A 22,509-nucleotide genomic window follows, 5' to 3' on the forward strand; every position below is an offset into this window, starting at 1 on the left:
AGACTGATGTAATGACGTCGGCTGCCTTGCTTTATAGCACTGACAACCTGACGGCAGCCGGCGCACAAAAACATTGACTCTGGTATTCAGGCCAACCAAGGGCTACCACAGCAGGGATAACCCACAGGCGATGACTGCAACAGTGAAACATGAAGAATATCCACAAACTCCAGTGGTTGTGCATGCTGCATCCAAACTCATGTGAAGTTTGGCCACAGGTAGCATGGGAATGGTGGATACCATGAACCACAGGAGCTTGAGAAACTTCCTGACTGTAAGAGAAAGATGAGGGATAAGACTCTGGAAGTAGGAAATGAGAGCCTGAACTTTAGGAGGGGGCAGAGATGCCAGCATGATATCTGTCTGCAATCTGTACCCCCAGGAAGATGTGGTCCTGTGAGGGGGAAAGAAAAGACTTTTTGAAATTGTGAACCCCAACTTTTGCAGAAGATAAATAGTGAACTGCAGATTTTGTTCCAGGTTCTCTGTACAGGGAGCTATAAATAGATCATCATCCAGGTAAGGGTAAACCTGAATGCCCTGAAGTCTGCATTAAGCAATTACAGGAGCGAGGCACTTTGTGAATGCCCTTGGGGCAGTGGAAAGACCAAAAGACAAAGCTGATAACTGAAGGTCCAAGGAAGCAACAGAGAAATGTAAACATTTCCTGTAAAGGGGATGAATAGGAATGTGAAGATAAGCATCCATGATGTCCAGAGAGACCATGTAAGCCTGAGGAAGAATAAGAGGAAACAAGATTTGCAAGGACCACATGCGGAAGATAAGAACCTTCAGAAAAATGTTTAGGTGAGAAAGACCAAGAATGGGTCTCCAAAGGCCATCTTTTCTGGGTAATAAACATCATGTAAAACCCTCTTCCTCTGAGGGGTGGAGGAATTTCTTGAATTGATCCCTGAAGTAGCAACTCCTGAAGCCCCCATGGAAATAGATGCAGTTGGTTGTGAGGTGTTTGTGGAATGCCCATGAATGGAGGAAGGGTTTTCTAGACCATGAAGTACCCTTGTCCGATAACAGAAAGAACCCATGTGTCTTGAGTAACAGTTTCCCAAACTGGAAGAGACAGGGAAAGACAGAGAGAAAGAGGAGTAAGACTAAGATGAGTGTGGTAGTCACAGACTACCTGGCTTGTCTGGAAAGGGCTGCTTCTGGCCAGGAACTAGCTGAGAGGGTTTAGACTGTGGAGCTCTCCTACCTCCCCATCTTGGTTTTAGAAGTGGGGAGGTGAGCTTGTTTCCTAACAAAAGAAGTTTTTGAGGGATAATTCCTCTGATATTTAGGAACAGGCAAAACAAAGATATGTTTTAAGTCCTATAGTTCCTTACCTTTCTCCTGCAAAGATTTAAAAAAATATGTAGCTGCAGCCCCAAACACAGCACTGTTATCTAAAGGAGCACCCCTGAATTTTGCTTTGATGTCATCTGGAAGTGGCTAAAGCCTCCATCAGGAATACCTCCTAAGAACAGATCCCAATGCAGCTGCCCTAGAATATGCTTCTGCTGCATCATAACTGAATTTAATGTAGTGGAGTGCTACCTGAGAAGACGCCTCTAAATGAGACGCCACCTGTTTTTTTAACACCAGAGTCTGGAAGGTGAGAAACAGCTTGAGTGGCTTGAGAAAAAACAGCCAAAGCACATCTGGTCACATGGTTTTGGTAGTTTATAGCACGGAAAGCTAAGTTGTCAGAAGTATAAACCTTTTCCCTAGTATTTCCATAGTCCTGCTCTCCTTATCAGAAGGGAGAAGCTTGTTGGATGGCAAAAGTATGAATGTTTTGTCAGAAGCAATGGAAAGCACTGCAGGATCTGCTGAAGGACATCTGTAAAGAAATTTACAGTCATCTGGCACCTTATAAAACCTATTGGGCCTCTTAGGGGGCAGGAGCTTGAGAGTCTGGGGCCTTAGATGCTGAAGAAAATGCATGCAAAAAGACTGGTAAGAGTGGAGGTACAGTAGAACGGGAAGGGGGCTCCAGCTGTAAAAGATCATATCTTGTCTGCACATCAGAAACCTGAGAGCAGTTCCAGTTAAAAAATTCCCTCACTTTAGCTAAGGTTTCCCCAAAGGTGATCTCTTCTACTGGAGGATCTGTGCCATTAGACTCTTCCTCAGAGGAAGCATATTCAAAGGGGGATGGAATTTGAGTGGAGTAGGCCAAAGACTCATCTTCAGTATAGCCCTCATCCTTGGATGATTCCAGAACCCTAACTCTCTTAAGTGGGGAAGAAGTTAAAGGAGAAACAGGATCAGCTGAAGGAGGCTTAACAGCCATGAGTGCACTAAGCAAGCCCTGAGAAAAGGTTTCCAAACTGGATTGTGAAGTCTTATGTGCAGAAATGTGCTTGGTTTTCTGCTTCTTCTTAACCGTACATCTGCCTGATGGAAAGTGGAGGGACCCAAGGTAGGCCTGCACTCAATTATAGGAGTAGAAATAAACTCCTTAACGAGAATCTGACAGATACTCCTAGCACCTCCTGAAATAATGAGCCTTGGTTCCCCCTGACCATCCGATGCGGACGTCTGCATTGCCACCTAGGATGTGCCTAAGGCAGAATCATTGACAGTGTCCAATATGATACCTGCCAAGGAACCAAAGTCAACCTCCTGATGGATCTCTGTGTCTTCATTGACCTCGAGAGAGACATTAAAGGTAGGAGGCACAGCTGAAGATTCAGGACCTGGCTTCTTGGCTTTCCTCATCAACAGAGACTCGACAGCAGGCCCAGACGTAGCCTCCATAATGTCCCTAGCTACTGGGTAGTCCCATAAAAGACTTAAACATCACATTCATAGTTTAGCTGCCCTAAGTTTTAACACAGGTTTCAATGAAACCATGTAATTTAAGCCAGTAGACGGCACTGTTTGACAATTTTTAATACAATTTTAACATGACATTTTAAGGATTTATTTTTTTTACATTTTTTTATATTTTTATTCATGCTGTCTATTGTTTCATATGTTATTTATTTATCATGAGCATTTATACTTGTCATTTTAAATGATTTTTAAGAAGGAGTTTTAATTTATAGCATTTCATTTTTATGTATTCAATACTGTTGTACTGTGTTTTTAAATGTAAACAACAAGTTAATTGATGCATTGGGGAGTGTTGGATTCATATAAAAGGGGTTGTAGAAGTTGGTATGCTCATCTGAAGAAGTTAAATTAACGAAAATGTGGTGATTCAGTTAAAGCATTCTGTATGTCTCTTTTTTCAACTTTACAGTGTGTACTCAATACAGTGGTGGATTTTATTCTGGTGAACCTTCCAGTGCCATATTTGTGGTTATTAGTAGGTTTTTTGGCACTTTTTCCACATTTTCCTCTTACCATACCTATCACTGAGTACAATGCCCCCTTTGGGCATGTACATAGCCAACCATTTGTAACAGTGGAAACATTCTTAAAGTGTCCTACACAGATCATCTAAAGGTTCTAGCTCTGTACTCAGTCTCCTACAGGTTAGTGAGACACAATCTATGCCTGGCATATAAGGCATCCTTGGATCCAGCTCTGATGGTTCTTTTGCATATCCACAAGATAAACACTAAAGCCAAGGACCTGAATTTTGTTGCAACATAAACAAAACCTGCTAGAGGGACTGACAAGTGTCTCAAAGGATCTCTGCTCTATGGAATAAGATCCCCATCTAAGGGAAGCAGTCATCCCTAACCCTGTTCAAAAGAAACCTTGATCACTGGATGAGAAATCTCAAATTCATCCCCAGCTTGGCCCCCATGTCTCTGATGGACAGAGGTCAACAGTAAGTAAATTAACCCCCAACTAACGCACCCTCGCCCCCCAACCACACACACACATAATCCTTAGCTATCTCCTTACTAACATACTCTACCATGTATGCATCCAAGGAACTTTGGGATAAAATGGGGTTGGGTTGCACAGCTAGGCTTGTGAATACTCTGGTGGTTGTTAGCCTAGTATGAACCTATGAACCTAATGGCAAAGTAGGTCTCTCAACAACTGTCGGCCTCAAAGTGACTTAGTAGATCTGCTTTTAGGTACCAAATCCAGGAACTGTTACTACAACTACTTCACCACTTACTGAAAAGATGAACAGGTTTTTACAACAGTGGTTAGTTTCAATTAAATTCCCAAGCAATTGCATGCAGTCTATGTTTTTTCTGTTATATGCCTCTAAATGTTCTTTCGAACCACTGCTGCGCATGAAGGACTGAAACCTCGTTTTCACCCTGAATCCTCTTCAAGTAAATGGAAAGAAAAAATGAGCAAAATATAATGAAGTGGAGCTCTCAAATATAAAACAGCTATGGCTACTTTATAACACAGTCACACATCTGGTGTGCCAACAATATCTATGATGATTAGTGGGAAAAAGCCAACAGTATGCAGCATCTTGCAGCTGCCCTCATTCACATATTATACAGTTCTGTGCAATTTAGTTTTCTGACCCAAAACATACTCATTTCTTTCTTAAAAGCTTCAAATGTAACAGAATACACTAACCTACTAATTTTGAAATAAATTCCAAAAACTTAACAAAAATACTTCTCAAGAGCCTTGTCTCGCCCTGGAAGTCACCCTGAATTTGCAAATATTTTCTCTAGCACATTCTTGTCAGGAATGTTAAACCATGATATCACAACAGACTACACTGAAAGGCCTTAGCATATTGCAGTAAATAAAGATATTCTCAGAATGGTCTGCCAACCACAGACGTACTTAATTACTCACCAAAACTCTCCATCTTCCATGGAAATCCTCATATCTTGTTTATCGTCAGAATCAATGTCATTCCATTCTGATGAACTTTAAAAGAAACAAACACTTAGGAAAAATGGACAAACAGCAAAGTAATCTACAGTGGTAACTACAATGTTGAAACAGTTGAAAACATAATCCAAAACCAATCTCAACTGTAGTACAAACAATACAAAGCAAAATTATTGACATTGGTTAACTGCAGGCAGATTTAATACAGTAAACATGAAACCCTACCTATTATCAACAGGTTAAATACAATGACAATTCAAAGTCACCCAGTGTGGATAACTTTACTTGTATGAAGCTAGCAGCATTAAAGACTGAGAAAGAAAAGTGAGGTACTCACCATACATCTATAGGCAATCATACAAATGTATGACAAACTGACTTCACGACTGTTGCATACTTATTATTTGGCATGTTTACTCTATCAGGTGATAACCATTCGCTCACACAAGGTAAAATCTGGTACACACCAGTGCCAACTATGGTGAGCACAGGTAACATAAAATGCTAGCAATAATCAAAATCATCTGTAGCTCTTCAATGAGGAAATGTGTACAAAAGTATAACCAGCAAGTAGACAAAAACACAGTCCAACTCGCACACTCTCTCACTCTCTCCAGGCAGCACACAACTACCAAATAAGCTAAAGAAGTGAAATGATGTGTATGTTTATGTGCATTTTAGCATTCAGTGGTGTTAATGGTAACAAACCAGTCACGTAAAACAGCTTTCAAAGAAGGTATAACATAAAACCTGCTTTCTTGTAGCAAATAAGGTAAACAAAATAAAAATGCGGTCAAGTTTGCTACAACAGCTTCAGCAAATACAATCCATACTTAAAAGACATCCACTGAGGATTTTGAATCAAATCAGAACTTAAAGTCACTAAAAATGTTTTCACGCACACAAAGCCCACTTTTCACCTCCCTTCCCTTTCAGGATTCAATGACATCTTCCAAACTTTACACAGCTTGAACAGTTTCCAGATAAAGGTGAGGGTAGGAGGTCTTAATGGCAAGTACACACAATCTGTGGAGCTCTAGAGGTTACTCCACAGGATTATGATGGTCAGTGTTAAGCTCTACTTCATCAATCAAGAATTAGTTTGCGCCTCCACCTCTTAATACAACCCTTAGGGTGGCAGCCTGCAATTTATCTTCTTCATATACCTCAAAGGTATATGGCAAAGGCAAAAGGCCATTGCAAGACTTGAATCGCTCCTTGGTGAAGATGAGCTAAGCATTTGCAGGAATTGGAAGGTATACTTATCAAAAGTACCTCCTCTTGAAGGTCTAGGCTCCAGCTTAGCCTCTCAGCTACCTTCGCTGTGACGGTGGAACAGCTCAGGCCTGACGCTGTATATGAGACTATCTCATCAAGCCTTGACTGTATCCCCCCTTTTGGCAGTCCCACTTAGCAGGGATGAATTAGTAATGCTTACAATTGTGCTTCATGCCGTGACTCTTCCCATTAACACTAAATGCAATGCTTATGCAAGTCCTGAATGACACACTGATGGCTGCAAAGACGTACTGCAGACCCAAACCTAGGCAATGAACTCGGGAGCTTTTCACAAGCAGATTTTAGGATCAAACTCCTAAGTGTGTCAGTGGCAGTAGATTCAGAGTTACTGATAAAATTATCCAATGTCTGCTGCTTCAGTCTAATGGCTGTTGTTTTAGTAAAGAAATAGCGGACTCGGGATAGGCATGCTTGTATAGTCAAGTACACTGCGCCACAACATGAGCACCCCACGTATCAGATCATTCAAACAATGCAAGACTGTGAAAGGTGGATAAACTCAATCACAGTACCAAGGCTCCCTGATGTTACAGTATGCCTCCAGACTAAAAGGATAAAGAAGAAATTATTTAGAAGTTGTTCCATTCTGGGTTCATTAATTTTCAACATCTTTATCAATGACCTCTACAAAGTCACACAACTAGGTAAAATTATCCAGTATGCTGACGATTCAACTATAATCTCAACCTCAAAAACCTTCTCCGACCTACTCTCAGTTACTCAAAATGCCTTTACAGATATTGAACCTTGGCTAAACAATTCTCAACTTCTGCTAAATGCCAAAAAAATAAAACTATTATTCTCATCAAAAGCACCAGACATAGACTTCAAAATGTATGCTAAAGACAGAACTGAAATAGAAATAGTAAAATCTGCCAAACTACTGGGCATTACAATTGATCATAAACTCACATTTGAAACACATATCCTCAACACAATAAAGAAAACACTTTAAACTTGGCAAACTCTATCACCATAAGCTTTACATGGACAATGACACCAAAACAAAGTTAGTAAGCACTTTACTAATCCCTACCTTACCCTATGGTAGCACTCCTCTCTCAGCAACAAACTCCGGTCCTGCTACTATAAAATAGCAAATGTTGCCTTAGGAAAGCCAAACCATTCACACCATTGCCAAGCAATAAATGAACTGAACTGGTTGGATTTCTCTAATTATCTTTGCTATACCCAACTAATGCTAGCCCACCAACTAATTTATACACCAAGTAACTGTCCAGCACAGTCATCAATACTTCTAAGTTATGTCCCTGCACGCACCCTTCGATCCTCCAGTAAATCATTTCTAAATGTAACCAAGCCAAATAAAAGAGCTGGGCACTGCCTGTGCTCACATAGCATTGCTAAAAAATGGAACTCCCTACCCTCCCATATTACCCAAATAGACTGCATAAAGAAATAAATTCAAAGTAACATTAAAAACATATCTCCTTGACAACCATGAATGCCAATGCCAATCAATAAAACCATCATAAACCAGGACTACTTAAACTGTAAGCCAGCTCCATAAAAAAAAAAATGCCTACCCTGATAGTACTAGCTCTATCTCTGCTATCTTCTACCACGAGTTTTACGTCTATCATGTGTCATGAGATACCAAAGGAAACACCTCAATTTCCATGTACTACAATACCAATGGCTACCTAAGGTTTTTAATTCATATTAATACGTTGTACATTGTATATAAATGTTTTTAACATCTTTCTCTTCAAACTATATCTGTAAAACCTTAAACCTCTGCTTACTGTTGCTATTTATTTGTATAAAGTTTTTTTACTTTACTTATTTTACTTTTATTGTTAATTGCGGAGCTTTTCTCCCCGGGCCTCCACTGAAAATGGGTCCCCAACCCAGTGGACTTTCCCAGTCAATAAATATAAATAAATAAATAAATTCAACTTTATGAAATAAAAAGACTTGAGGTGTACCCACCTTGGAAGAATGAGGCTAAAACACAGACAATGAAAGAAGAACAGATAAATTAAGCCAAGTCTTTCAAAACTGGAGTGGGTATGGAATGAAACATGAAAGTGGATGCAGAAGTGTTAAAAGAAAGACTCGTTTATCAGTTTCCTGAAAGTGAGGACAGCTTTTCTAGCCCTTTAGGCTATTAAACTATTGCTGAAGACCAAGGTTTTGTTAACCATATATATCAACAATGTGCTAATAAAAAATGGAAGGGAGTGATTGAGTATGCATGTTTGCTTGTGTGGAGGAGGTATATTTAATTATAAATTATGACAAGACTATACAAACAAAATGAACACTATGAAGACAAAAAAAAATAGAAAGCTGTTTAGTATGATAGACTATTTCATATTCTCCTTTGTGCAGGACTGACTATCTTGGAAGTACACAGGCCGACAACCTTTAATTACCTGCACCTTTTACAAAGTGGTCAAAAAGTGTGCATATATGCATGCATGTGTTTCAATCCATACTCAGGAGTTCTTCAGTTTGACTATAAAACAAATGAATCACTTACTTATCACTCCATGCTCCCGTCCATTCCACCTGACCCCATGGGTTCCTGATTCGAATAAGCTTCACCTGTCTTCCTCGATATACCACCTGTTAAAAGACAAACAGCATGTGAAAGACAAAATCTCTTCTGTTACAAAACTACTACTCAACCAGTTATCTGAAACAGTACAGTGGGACAGCAGTGCAAGTGAAAATGCACACACACACACACACACACACACACACACACACACACACACACACACACACACACACACACACACAAAACCCACAAAACCCACACATTCACACTTTTTGCAAATGTCCAAAAACAAATTAAGTCTAAAATAAAATAATCACTGTACCTATATGAAGCAGACCTTATGGCAGATGTACTATTACATTTATTTTCTTGGGTACATGACATGGCAAAGTCAAACTGCAGAATGTAAAGTGTAAATGCCATGAAATATTAAGAATGACTAATGCATTTGCCACAGATTAAAACTATACATAGTGATACAGGTTTTGAATAATGAAATAAATCACCACATGACAGAGTACTTGCAAAACATATTTGAGCAGGGGTGCACTGTGGTTTGTCACAAGGCAAGTATGTTCTAGCTCAGAAATGGTGCCTAGCTTGTTATAATATGTTGATTTTAGTGATTTTTTTTGTTTTACCATAGGATATATATATATATATATATATATATATATATATATATATATATATATACACATATACATATATACACGTAAATGTGTCGGTATTTAGGTTGGTTGTTACCCATTACCTATCACCGTTTACAATTACTTTAATGGAGTCTTTTTTTTAAACAATCACATTTTTTGGAGGGAAGGTCATATGTGGGTTTTATTTAAATGTTTGATCCTATATTCATATTTTTATATGATGAAGCCCTGTGATATTCTAGGAAGAAAGTGCTTAATTTGTTTAATAAAATTAGTTTTTTTTCTGTGGCTCCATGTGGCAGTACTTCTAATTATTGGAGCTCTTCATTAGTTCTGCAGGGTTTCTTCTCTTGCTCTTTATTGGGTCATGCTATAAAAATCACTGTACATTACAAACAGAAGACAGAAATGTTTGAAAATCCCTGTCATATCATAAGGAACAATGCATGTGAATTAAAGACAGTTTTATTGTGCCAATTCCCCTAGCAAACTGGGATGAATCCATGACTTCCAACAGCGACCAGATTCGATTAGCAATCCTGGCCAATAAGAGCTGGTCTAGGGGAGGTGGGAGAGGAAAGTACAGTTTTGTACCTACCATAAATGTAGATGTTCGAAGATCCACATTGCTGCAGTCCTAACACTTGGGTAGTCCGCTGTCCCAGTCGGCCCGAATACCAAAGTATAAGGCTGACGTCGGCCAGGGCGCATTAGTCTGACGTCAGGACGTCAGGGTACAAATGCGCATGACCGACGTCATATCCTCAGTCTTTTCTTGCCCCAGATGTCAGAAGACCCTAAAAAGATAAGGCCAAAACCAAAAAACACCAAACACTCCTGTACCAAATATATATACAATATATACAATTTACAAAAGTACAACCCCACCCACACAACCACCCCTAAACACAGAGGGAAGGAGGGAGGTAAATTGGACTGCAGCAATGTGGATCTTGAACATCTACATTTATGGTAGGTACAAAACTGTACTATGTTCTTCATCCCACATTGCTGCAGTCCTAACACTTGGGTAGAATCCCAAAGCAGAGGTAAGGGAGGCTGGCAAGTCATAAAGAAGCTGGAGCTGTCAACATGCCCTGCAAAATAGCCGTGGCAAAACCAGCCCTAGATTTAGAGTAGAGAGGAAGGTGGTAATGCTTAGAGAAAGTATGCACTGAACTCCAAGTAGCTGCCTCCAAAATATCCTTAGTTGCCACCCCTTAGAAATGCTGTTGAAGTGGCAGTAGCCCTAGTGGAATGAGGCCTGATCCCAGCTGGAATCTCCTTGCCATGATGGGAATAACAAAATGCAATGCAAAACCCAATCCACTTAGAAATAGTTTGTTTTGACACAGGCTTGCCCTGAGAACTCAAAGCAAAAGAAACAAACAACTGCTGAGACTGCCTAAAATCCTTAGTCCTGCTTAAATAATAACGCAACTGCCTGTGTACATCTAAAGTGTGCAAAATCTTTTCCCCTTATTTTGGGGATCTGCATAAAAGTGGGCAAATGAATAGTTTGGTTTAAAGCCACACCAGAGACCACCTTAGGCATAAAGGAAGGATTAGTGCGTAATGATACCCTATCCTTATGGAAAATCAAAAAGGCTCAACCGCCATAAGGGCCTGCAATTCAGAAACCCTTCTTGCAGAAGTAATGGCCAACAAAAAGCAGTCTTCCATGACAAGTATTTCAATTCAGCAGTAGCTGAGGCTCAAAAGGTTGTAGAGTAAGTTTCTCCAACACAAAATTGAGGTCCCAAGCAGGAGTAGGAGCTCTACATGGGGGTCTTATATTCTTTGCCCCTCTAAGAAATTGCTTAAACAAAGGATGAGAAAACAATGGTGGGTCACAATCATAGTGAGCTGAAATTGCTGCAGCATGAATCTTAATGGAAGAGAAAGACAAACCTTTGTCCAATAACTCAGTAAGATATTGAAGAGCCACACTCAAATTTGGCTCAGAAACATCCAAATCCTTTGCTGCACACCAAAATAAAAATCTCTTCCATTTCCTGCGTACACTTTCCTTGTACTAGGTCTTCTGGCTTCCATAATCACATTCAGAACTTGTTGAGGAAGCTGAGACCTGCTATGGTTCAAAACAGAATATGCCAGGCTGTTAGATGAAGAGAGTGAAGCTTGACATTGAGTAGATGCCGTCCTTCTGAGACAATAGGTGTGGAATCAAAGGTAAGGGCCATGGAGGCTTCCTTACCAGACTCCTCAGCAATGGGTACCAGTGCTGCCGAGGCCAATCTGGAGCTATTAAAATCATCCTTGGCTTGTCCTGTCTGACCTTTAGGAGTACCTTTGGGAGGAGAGGCAGAGGTGGAAAGGCATACACATGAAGATTTTCCCAACTGAAAGAAAGAGCATCCACTTTCCAGGCTGTGTGATGAAACCTTTAGGTGCAAAACTTTGGCAGCTGGTGGTTTAGTGGAGAAGCGAACAGATCTATGTCTGGAGTTCCCCAGGACACTGTCAATGTCTGAAATACATGAAGATCCAGTTTCCACTCGTGGGGATCCATGATTTGCCTGCTTAACACATCTGCTAAGGAGTTCTGTGCTCCTGGCAGAAACCTTGCTTGAAGATTCAGTTGCAAGCTTAACGCAGTCTCCCACAAAATCATTGCTTGCCTGCATAGAGGATAAGAATGTGTTCCCCTTGTTTGTTGATGTACCACATGACAGTTGTGTTGTCTGTTAGAATCAACACCTGCCCTGGAAGAAGTAAATCCTTGAAAGCCAGTAATGCAAACTGGACTGCTAACATCTCCTTCATGTTGATATGTAGATGCTGCAGTCTGGCAGGCCACTTGTCTTGTATCCACTTTCCATTCAGATGAGCTCCCAAGCTGTGTCTGAGGCATCTGTCGTTAGAATCTGACTCGCCTCTGGCGGGTCACAGAGAGTCCCTTGTTTAGGTGACATTCCTGAGCCCACCACAAAAATTCCTTTTGAATGCAAGGTATTATTTGAATGACAGTGTCCAAATCCTGGCAGTGCTGTGTCCATACATTTTTGAGATACCATTGTAGCTTCCTCATATGCAGTTTGGCATTGGGAAGTACCAGAATACAAGATGCCATGAACCCTAAGGCTTGAAGGACTGTCCTTGCAGTCAGCCCGGACTGATGAGATAGTTGATGGAAGTAAAGAGAAAGATTCTTTTGTTTGTCCGGGGTTAAAAAGGCCATCTGGGATGCTGTATTCAGTCTCACCCCCAGAAAGCACATGTCTTGAGAGGGTACTAGACTGGACTTTATTTCATTCACAGAATACCCTAGGCATCTTAGCACTGCTATCACATATTCCAAATGCTGAAGAAGGCCGTCCTTTCCTTGAGCCAGAAGCAGGCAGTCGTCCAAATAAGGATAGATTTGTATTCCTTTTAGCCTGAAGAAAGCTATCACTGGAGCCAGAACCTTTGTGAATACTCTGGGCACAGTAGATAAGCCAAAGGGCAATGCAGAGAACTGATAATGAGAATTCCCAGCTCAGCAGATACTTCCTGCAAATTAGTCTGATAGGAACATGAAGGTAAGCTTCCTTGAGATCCAAAGTTACCATCCAGTGATCTTTGCCCAGCATAGGTAAAAGCTGTTGTAACGTCAACATTTTGAACTTGGGAATGTCCAGATAAGTGTTGAGGATAGACAGATCCAAAATTGGTCTCCACGTGTTCCCCTTTTTCGGTACTAGGAACAGGCGAGAATAAAATCCTAGGCCCTTTCTGGCACAGGAACCGGCTGAATGGCCCCTATTTGGAGCAACAGAGAAATTTGCCTGTGAGCCTCTTTCCTTTGTTGAGGAGGAATGTCTGGCATGCCTTTGAAAGGAGGCAAGGTATGGAAATAAAACCTGTAACCTTGGTGAATGATATCCAATACCCATCTGTCTTGGGTAATTAAACTCCAGTTTTCTTTGAAGAGTGCCAACCTTCCTCCCAAAGGTGCTGCCAGGCGAGAAGATTCTGGCAGCTGAAAAGGCAGGTCATTGGGTCTGTTTATGAAAGGACTGACCCTGCCCTCACCAGAAGACTGAGCAGGTGAACTCCTGTTCTAGGCCTAAAAGAACCTTGAGCTCTGCCCCTACCACGTCTAGACCTACCCCTAGACTGGGAATCATAAGCAGGATATGTCCACCCCTTGGTAGGCCAATTTCTACTAAACTTGGAGGCTGAACCTGCAAAAATCTCTAACAGTCTGCATAGACTTAGCCTTGTCTTCCATTTTCTTTAGAACTGCTTCCACAGGCGAACCAAACAACACATCAGATTGTAAAGGAGCATCTAAAATCCTTGTCTTCACATGCTCAGCTAAATTCTGATCCCTCAGCCAGGCGTGCCTGCGAAGAACGAACCAGTGGCAGCCACCCTCGAAGAGGCCTGCACAGCATCAAAACCACATTGCAAAGAATGCTTACCCACCTGTTCAGAAACATGAACTAAATCCTGCAACTCTTTACACTCAATACCTTCCGCCAAAGCATCTACCTTAGACTTTAATTGTGAAAGGAGATAATTTTGATATTTCAACATGTGAAACTGGCAATTCAAAGCTCTCATGGCCAAAGTGGAAGAAGTATACACTTTCTTTCCCCATCTATCCAAAGCCCTTGCCTCTTTATCCGGAGGAACAGGATTTTTAACAACAGAAGCCTTAACACCTTTAGGCCCCTGTGAAACAGTTTCTGGGTCTGCCCTAGGACTCTTAAAAGATACTTAGGAGCTTCAGGCACCCTATAATATCTATCCGGTTTAACTGGAGCAGGAGGCAAAGAATCAGGGTTCAGAGAAGCCTCTGCAAAACATCCTCCACCACATCTAGAACAGGAGGTATAGCTAAAGGCCTATGCTGGGGTAGAAACAAAAATTCCCTAAGCCTTTTCCTGGAATCAGAGAAATCCTGACCTTCCCATTTAAAATGCTCCCTCATGGAATGAAGAGTCTCTGAAAATGAAAAATCCTCAGGAGGAGAAGCAGAAGGAGTAGAATCATCCACATCAGCATCAGAGTAAGGGGAATACTCTTGCAAGTCTTCAGCCGAAGACTCAGAAGCATCCGAACACTGCTCAAAACTCCCAAGCTCAGGTTCCACCCTAGGCCTCTTATCAGGAGGGCATAGAACCTCTAATCATTGTAATCAAATCTTCTGCCATCTTAAGCATATGCTTCTTAGGTACAGACCCTGAAGAACTAGGGGTAACACCTGAAACCAAACCTGGCCTGCCCCTGGGAGAAGCCTTGGAAACAGCAGGGAGGGCCTAACCACCTTAGGAAGGGAGGGAAGAACAGCTACCTGAGAAGCCCCTTCCGCCTGGCCTACCTCCTGAGAGGTCACATCTTGTAGTAATAAAGTCTCTCCCTAGGATTCCAAAGAAATTTCTGGCTGAACCTCTGGCTCCACCGAGCCCTCTAAAGAACCGACGTCCGACGGACGGTTCTTCCAGCCTAGGCTTTGCTGTTTTGTCCTTGCGCTTTTTGAAGCGGCCGGAGCATCCGGCGGCATTTTATAATTACACCGCTTCCCAAAAACTAACCTGGCACAATCTAATCTTCTCTTTCGTGCGTTTGTTAAATCTAGCACAAGAGCGACAGCCAACAACGTCGTGCTCAGGCCCTAAGCAAGGTATACACAAGGTATGGTAATCCCTATGAGGTATCTGTTTCCCACAAGAAATACAGTTATTCACTTTTCTGACATCCGGTAAAATACTGAGGCAAGAAAAACAAAATATTCCCCAACGGGTACTTAGCCAACTTGGATTCGGTCTGAAACTCCGACTTGAAAATCTCAGAACGCCAACCTGCACTTGCAAAACTGCTTCTGCATCGGACCATGCGGCAAAAAAGACTGAGGATATGACGTCGGTCATGCGCATTTGTACCCTGACGTCCTGACGTCAGACTAATGCGCCCTGGCCGACGTCAGCCTTATACTTTGGTATTCGGGCCGACTGGGACAGCGGACTACCCAAGTGTTAGGACTGCAGCAATGTGGGATGAAGAACATTTGCAACTGTCAGCTTGTTTATACAGTGGTGTCAGAGGAGGAAGGGGCCACAGACAGGTCCATGAGGGAGGATCTATATGACCTCACTTGCTTTACAGAGAGTCCTGCAGACATTTGTGGAGGCACATATGCATGTCTCGTGGCAAGCTAAGAAAAAAATCCCTAACCCCCACAGTAGATAAAGACACCACTCTCATTACTCAACTCTCAAAGGGGTGAACTGGATTTGTTGGTTCTCAGCCCTGGAAGGAATAAATGGGTCAATGAGGCGATTGGGGTGGAGGCTTTATAGTCACATCAGCCTTAGCCCCCCCCCCCCCAAAAAAAAAACAATTAAAAAGCATTATTATGGCTGCACCCTGTCTACTATAGTCTGTGCTATTCCTAAAAAGAAGAATTCTTGGTTGTTATAACTTCCATCAGATAGCTCACGGTACTGATAAAGATGCCACTGCCTGGCTTGTTTGGGCCCTCTAGCTTAAGGTCAAAGTACTTAGTTCCTTGCAATATAATAACTCTGTAGATATAGATTGGACTCTCAGCATCAATGCATGATGTTTTGGCTTAGGATCTGGACAACCCAGGTTCAACTAGCAGTACTGGCAATGGAAGACCTGACTGCAGGAGAAAAACAGTTAGGATTACATACAAACAACTTTCCAAGAGGTGTAAGCTTACAAAGGATAAGGCCAGTAAAGAGCAAAAATATACAACTTCTTTTAATAGAATAAAAAATCAATTTTCCACCAAGATGCTGAGTGCACTGTATGTCAGTGAATTATGAAAATTATCCTGCTCATCTCCCTCCCGGGGAAGGTTATATAAGAATGCAAGATGTGCATTTTGTTACCATTCAACATATAGGCCAGCAGCGTCACAGGAATTATCAAACAAATCGGGTGTGTACAGGGCAGCCAAGTGGTGTAATTTCTAAAAAGTTTTGGTAATGCCCAAACAATGCCATATGAATGTCCACCCTGGAATTCTTACCAAACACAAAAAAGTTAGGTGCAACTTTAAAAGCCATGCATGCATCATTAACAATGCTGTGATGGAAGTTACGTTTACTTCTCTTCCTTCCAAAACCTGCTTAAATAATAAATCACTTGCCAGTATAGGAAGGGGACAAAATCCACATGGCTGCCCACCCAGACAAATCACCTAAACGCACATAAAAGTTGGAGTGTAACCTTGACATCCTTGTGAGCACTAACGGTGCTACACTGAAGGCTGTGATCACCTCTCACCCTCCTAGAACCAGTTCCAACAAAGAAACTCACTCACCAGTACCAGTGACATGGGTGAGGGTAGAGAGACAGCAGCATACAAAATGCAGAGGACCTGGACATAAAGAAACAAACCAGTCAGTAGCAGATGGTCCATATGATGCCCCAGAACAAAATATATATATATATAGTTTGTATGTATATATATATATATATATATATATATATATATATATATATATATATAATGTGTGTGTGTGTGGGCCTATGTATGTAGACAGAGACAGTTATACAGATATGATGGCTCAGAGAATCCTAACAAGTTCACTTGCATTAAACATCTAAATCGTATACATTTTCCCCATGACCACGATGGAAGATTTCCAGCAAGGTCCAAAGAGAAAAAAGTGCATTTTTGTGAAAGCAATTATTTTCACTTGGGCAAAGAACATGGCAGAAAAATAACTTATTCATTTTAACGGACTTCGATCTACGTAAGATCTGTCATCAGCAATTAATTTTTGTTAGAACAGTCTGGTTTGAATATCAGGTAAAAGGGCTCACAATGGGTGCAGTTGTGTACCAGCTTTTGCTAATGGGGTTATGGCCTAATGGAAAACAAATTACATTTTTTGCTCAGGGTTTTGTCAGTCTTGATCAATTCATGTTAGTTTTTTCAGTGATACTCATATTTTTTGGACTGATAGTAAAGAAAGATTAGATGAATTTATTACAAACGTTAGTAAGAATACTATATTTTTAAAATTTACTAGTCATAGTAGTGTAACAGAGACTCATTATCTGGATATTCAGATTTTAAGGATGTGGAGAATAGGAGATTTGTGTCTAATATTTATCAAAGCCCACTTACTCCAACACTTTATTACATTTAACTAGTTCTCAGCCATTGCATCAAAAAGGAGCCCTGGTCATAGGGTAGATAGTGCATTTAGCACATATGATTTCTAATAACACATTTCAGGTGGAGAGTATAAAACAATGTCAGATATTATTTGGGGGGGGTGCCCAATTCATTTGGTATAAAACATCAGGGATGAGGTTTTGGGTAAAAGAAGAGGGAAGCCTTACCCCTATTCTGGGCAAATAGACATGGTGTTAATACCAGATTTCAGAATGTACTGGTAATGACATAATTCAGATGCTGGAGCTACAAGTAATGTGATATTTAATAACTACAGCTTATTTCAGGCTAGTGGGGATCAATTTAAAATCTTGGGCAGTAAACCAACAATATTAGTTAGAAAAGACAATAGTTTTAAGAACTTATTAGAAAGACAAGAGAATTGCTAGACAATTATTCTACAAGGTGGGGACATTAAAGTGTGTACAATGCAGCCAATGTAGGCATATTTTGGAAGGGTCTAGTGTCATGCCAGCTGATTGGGTGTTACTGAAAATAAAACGTATCGTAATTGTAATTCTAAGGGTTCTGTATATGTTGCCTTATGCCAAATGTGTTCTGGATTCCACATAGGAAAAATGGACAGGACCCTTAAGAAAAGGATATGTGAACACATGCATGATATGACAAAAACAGGTAACAACCACAATGCCCTTTTTAAGCACACTAATAATTACCAAAATCTTTTTTTGTTTAGATTTTCAGTGTTGGAAAAGGAGAATCTTGATATGGGGGGGCATGAAAAAAGAAGCCTGAAGTATAAGAACTTAAATGGCAGCTTAGGTTATCAGCTAATAATGCCCAGGGTTAAACAAGTGTTATTCAATAGGACGTGTTTTAAGGTTAAGATATTTTGATTTACAGCATTCAATATATAATGTGCTATGGGTTTTGAACTGCCCCATGAATTATTAATATAAAATGTATGTATGGCTTTGGCTGATTTGTTTGTTTACCACAGGATATTGATTCATATGTTTTACATGTGATATACATATCTCATACTGTTAGGTCTAAGACGGTTTTATATTTATGCTTTGGGGAGCTAAAAATTAATGGTTACTCATAAAAAGTGGTAAAATGTGTATGTGTGTGTAATTATTTAGGCAGGTTGTTACCTATTACCCGCCACCATTTAAAATTGTTAAATTGTTCCAAGTCCTTTTTATCCAATCATATTGGGGGGGGGGGCACATGATATGTGGGCATGATTTAAATGTTGTGTTTGATCATATATTCATACTTGAATTGTTCTTATGAAGTCCTGCGATATTTTGGGATGAAAACACTTAACTTGTTTAATAAAATTAGTTTTTTGTGACTAGATGTGGCAGTTCTGCAGATGATTGGACTTTTATAGCAAAAGAGGTACTTCATGTTTTTATGTATAGGATCATCTTAAATGCACTGTTTTTTTTTTTTTTTTTTTTGGTGAAAGGGTGCCTATTTCTTCAAGTAGTAATCTGGCAGATGAGAAAAAGTGCTCTTTATTGTCCTGTTTACTTCATCAAGCTAATTAAAAAAAAATCACCAAAGCACCTAAAGTCAGAGACATCCTAGTTAAATTCTCTAACCTCTGGAATGGAAGTGTGTGTGTTTGTGTGTAAGGGTATCAGATTGGTCTTCATTTTTTTACAACCAGGGGCCTACCAAAGCTTAAAAACGAATCCCATATATTAAGAAGTGTTCAGGGCATTGCAAAATGAACAGTATGTTATGAGCAAAGGAGGTAAAGTTTCCTTTTCCATTCTGATCATCTTATTAAACTCAGGTATCGGATCTCTAAGCAGGACAGCCAGTAATGAATAAATTAGTTCTTTACACAAGTTATTACTGCTGGAGGGCCCAAAACATACAATGGTACAAAAGTTTAATTCTTTTTCAGCATCAAGGCAAACTGATGTTCTAGGCACAGCTTTTCCTACAGCTTGTTCAATGGATGGAGCACCTTTAAAGTATTATCCAGGCATGCCTACATGTTATGAATTTAGTGTTATACATGTATAAATGAGGAAAGGAGGGACTGAAGCTTACTGATCCACGTTACCATAAATCACATCTAGCCAGTTGAATGAAGAAAATAACTCCCTGCCAAAACACTGCCTTGATGTCAGTGTCCTGGCTGGTATACCAAAGAGTGCTCATACAGGCTAAGCCTGTTCTCAAGCAAGTGATATCTACATCGGCGGCATTCTAACATCTGAACCTCCTCCTAGAGAAAAAAGAAGTCATGACCATACCAAGAGCACATATGCAGAAATGGCTCAAAAAGCCACTAACAGTAGTGTTATAAGCTACCTCCAATGGTTCTAGACCATCCGCACTGTAATCTTGAAGGATATATTTAAGCACAACAATGACGACTCTACTACGAATTACAAACTCATACCAAACCTATTCATGATCAAATGACTTCTCTTCTGGAAACTCTTAAGATGAAGTGGAACAGGTTGAAATCCAAACAAGAGATTGATTTTACCACCTAGATGAATGCTGATACTAACAACTGCCCACTACAATGGGGCCGCACTGGTATAATAGCCAAACCATGTTCATAAATAATTTAAAAATAATTATTTGAAGGAGTCACTGATTCATCTTCAGCTCAAAAGCTAAAATCACCCAAAATTAATGAATCTGGGTAGTGAAGGACTGAGCAGAGATAGAGAAGATGGTGAACTTTTGCAAGATAACTTTGCATTATTTTTTTATTGACATTTGATTACCGGTAAACAGTCTGACTGCGTAGGTGCCCTTTCTCAGTGGAAGCCCAGGAAGAAAGGTTCCTCATGATCATAAAAACATTTTAAAAACAATAATTTTACAGTAGCCAAAAATAATACAAAAAAACTACAGTTTAAATAATTATACCTATTTAGACATAATGTGAAAACATTGGTTAAGAACAGACAACTTGTATGGCAATGATTTAATATTTAGAGAAATTGCAAGTTAAATACAATCAAGAACTGTAATATGAAATGGGATGAAAAACAGAATTATGGCACATTTAGATAGAGAGTCAAGGGAGAGAAATTGATTGAAGTAAGGAAGTAAGTGAAGGAGTATACAGGTGTAAGGTATGAACAGATACTTGTTCATATTTAGGGATATAGTTCATCCCTGGGCTGAGTAAGAACACAGACATTCTGGATGGTTTTACTATACTGCAAAGAAGGGAATTGACCTGATTGATATAGGTAAGGGTTTGGGCGGCCACAGTGGTGCAGCGGTTAGTGTTGCCGCCTCACAGCAAGAGGTTCTCCAGTTCGATTCTGGGCTGGGGTGCCTTCTGTGCGGAGTCTGCATGTCCTCCCTGTGGTCGCATGGGTTTCCTCCGGGTGCTCCGGTTTCCTCCCACATCCCAAAGATATGCTGTAGGTGGATTAGACACTCTATATTGGCCCTAGGTGTGAGTGTGTGTGTGTGTGTGTGTGTGTGTGTGTGTGTGTGTGTGTGTGTGTGTGTGTGTGTGTGTGTGTGTGTGTGTGCCTTCTGTGGAAGGTTGGGCACCAGGCTGGCAACTCGACACTGTAAAACTCCACTGCCAATCATGAGCAGACAGGTGATCCACTGTGGCGACCCCTAACCGGGAAAAAGCCGAAAGAATAAGAAGAAGATATAGGTAAGGGTTTCCCAAGTTTTAGCAACAAGTATGAGTATAGACCATGCCCAGCAGATTTGATAAGTTTGTGGACAGATAGGAGTTTATGATCACTGGATTGTAACGACCAAGTGGGAACATGGTTGTGTAGAAAGGTATTTAGTGCTAGACAAGATGTATGCTGGATAATTTTCTAGGTGGCAAGAAACTATGTATATGTTAGTTGATGGGATAGTTCTAATGAATTTAGTTTTTTTTAGTGCTATATAATGTTTGGTTCTGAAAGGGCATTTGCTGCAAATTTAGCCACTTTATTATAGCATTGTTCAAGTTTTGCTTTTTGTAATGCCTAGAGGTTAGAAGGATGGCCATAAAGTAGTGCAAGGAGAAGGCAAGTAGTAGAAAGTACAGTTTTAGTCACATCGGTGAGAAGGTTTTGGCTCTATAAAGCACCCTAGTTTTTGGTGAGCTTTTCTTATGCAATTTTGTATATGCGGGTTGAACTTAAAGCTATCATCCACTATCATTGCTAATAACTTGCTATGAGAAGTTACTTCGATGGCTGTATTACTGGATTTTAAATGTTTTTTTCATGACAGATGGATTTAGGGGGAAAAAAAAAAGACTAGGCTTGTTTTTTGGGGGTTGAGCATGAGCTGCAAGATATAACGCCATGTTTCAGTGGCTGTTAAAGCTTGCTGAATAATTTTTGGGAGATATGCCGGGTTTATACTTCTCAGCTTTACAGATTTTCATAGAATGCCCAGATTTTGTCTCATATTTTTGGTCTGTTCCTCATAAAAAAAGAAGTTATGTACTCACCATAACGTTCCATCTGAGTAGTTATACTTCATTTTTCTGCAACCTGTGGGTATTCGGATCCATATCGGATCCGAGCCGGTAACTTTTTTCTAGCATATGCTCCGAGCTCCTCCCCCTACCCATACCACACCACCATCTCCCATCTTCCCTCAGATCGAGTTTGCTGCAACCATACACTTTAGCAACTCAAACTAAATAAACCTAACATGTTTATTCACATGAAAAGGTCAGGGGGACGGAGGGTGGGAAGGATGCAGAAAAATGAAGTATAACTACTCAGATGGAACAATATGGTGAGTACATAACTTCTTTAGCTGAAGTAATTAACTTCATTTTATCTGCAACCTGTGGGACAGAGTCCCCAGCTACTCAAAAATCCTGGGAGGCCTTCATGGAAGGATATTCCTGAGCACCGCAGAGCCAAAGGATGCTCTCCCTCTGTAAATCAGATCTAATTTGTAATGGGAGGTATATGAATTTGCCCAAGTTGCTGCTGCACAAATGTCATCCAAAGGAACCTTAGACCAAAAGTAGCAGAAGTCGCCATGGACCTGGTAAAGTGAGCTTTAACCAGACCAGGAGAGATAAACCTTTGGCTTTGTAAATATGTAAAATGCAAAGAGTGATCCATCCGGCTAAAGAAACCTTGGAAATGGCCTTTCCC

The 22,509-nt window shown here is 40.5% G+C and overlaps 1 protein-coding gene across 5 annotated transcripts in view; it reads right to left on the bottom strand.

The window, feature by feature from the left end:
* CAPN11 (calpain 11) overlaps positions 1-22,509 on the bottom strand; it is a 1,381,576-nt gene that overhangs the window by 601,882 nt on the left and 757,185 nt on the right. For all 5 annotated transcript variants that reach the window (XM_044060753.1, XM_044060742.1, XM_044060725.1 and 2 more), the window contains 2 exons: positions 8,579-8,664; positions 4,735-4,809 (listed from right to left, as the gene is read on the bottom strand). In XM_044060753.1, the coding sequence (XP_043916688.1) occupies positions 4,735-4,809; positions 8,579-8,664 (161 nt within the window). The remainder of the gene's footprint in view (positions 1-4,734; positions 4,810-8,578; positions 8,665-22,509) is intronic.

This window comes from Protopterus annectens, chromosome 1.part0 (genome assembly GCF_019279795.1).
Source record: "Protopterus annectens isolate FY-2018-M chromosome 1.part0, PAN1.0, whole genome shotgun sequence".
Taxonomy (NCBI): Eukaryota; Metazoa; Chordata; order Ceratodontiformes; family Protopteridae; genus Protopterus; species Protopterus annectens.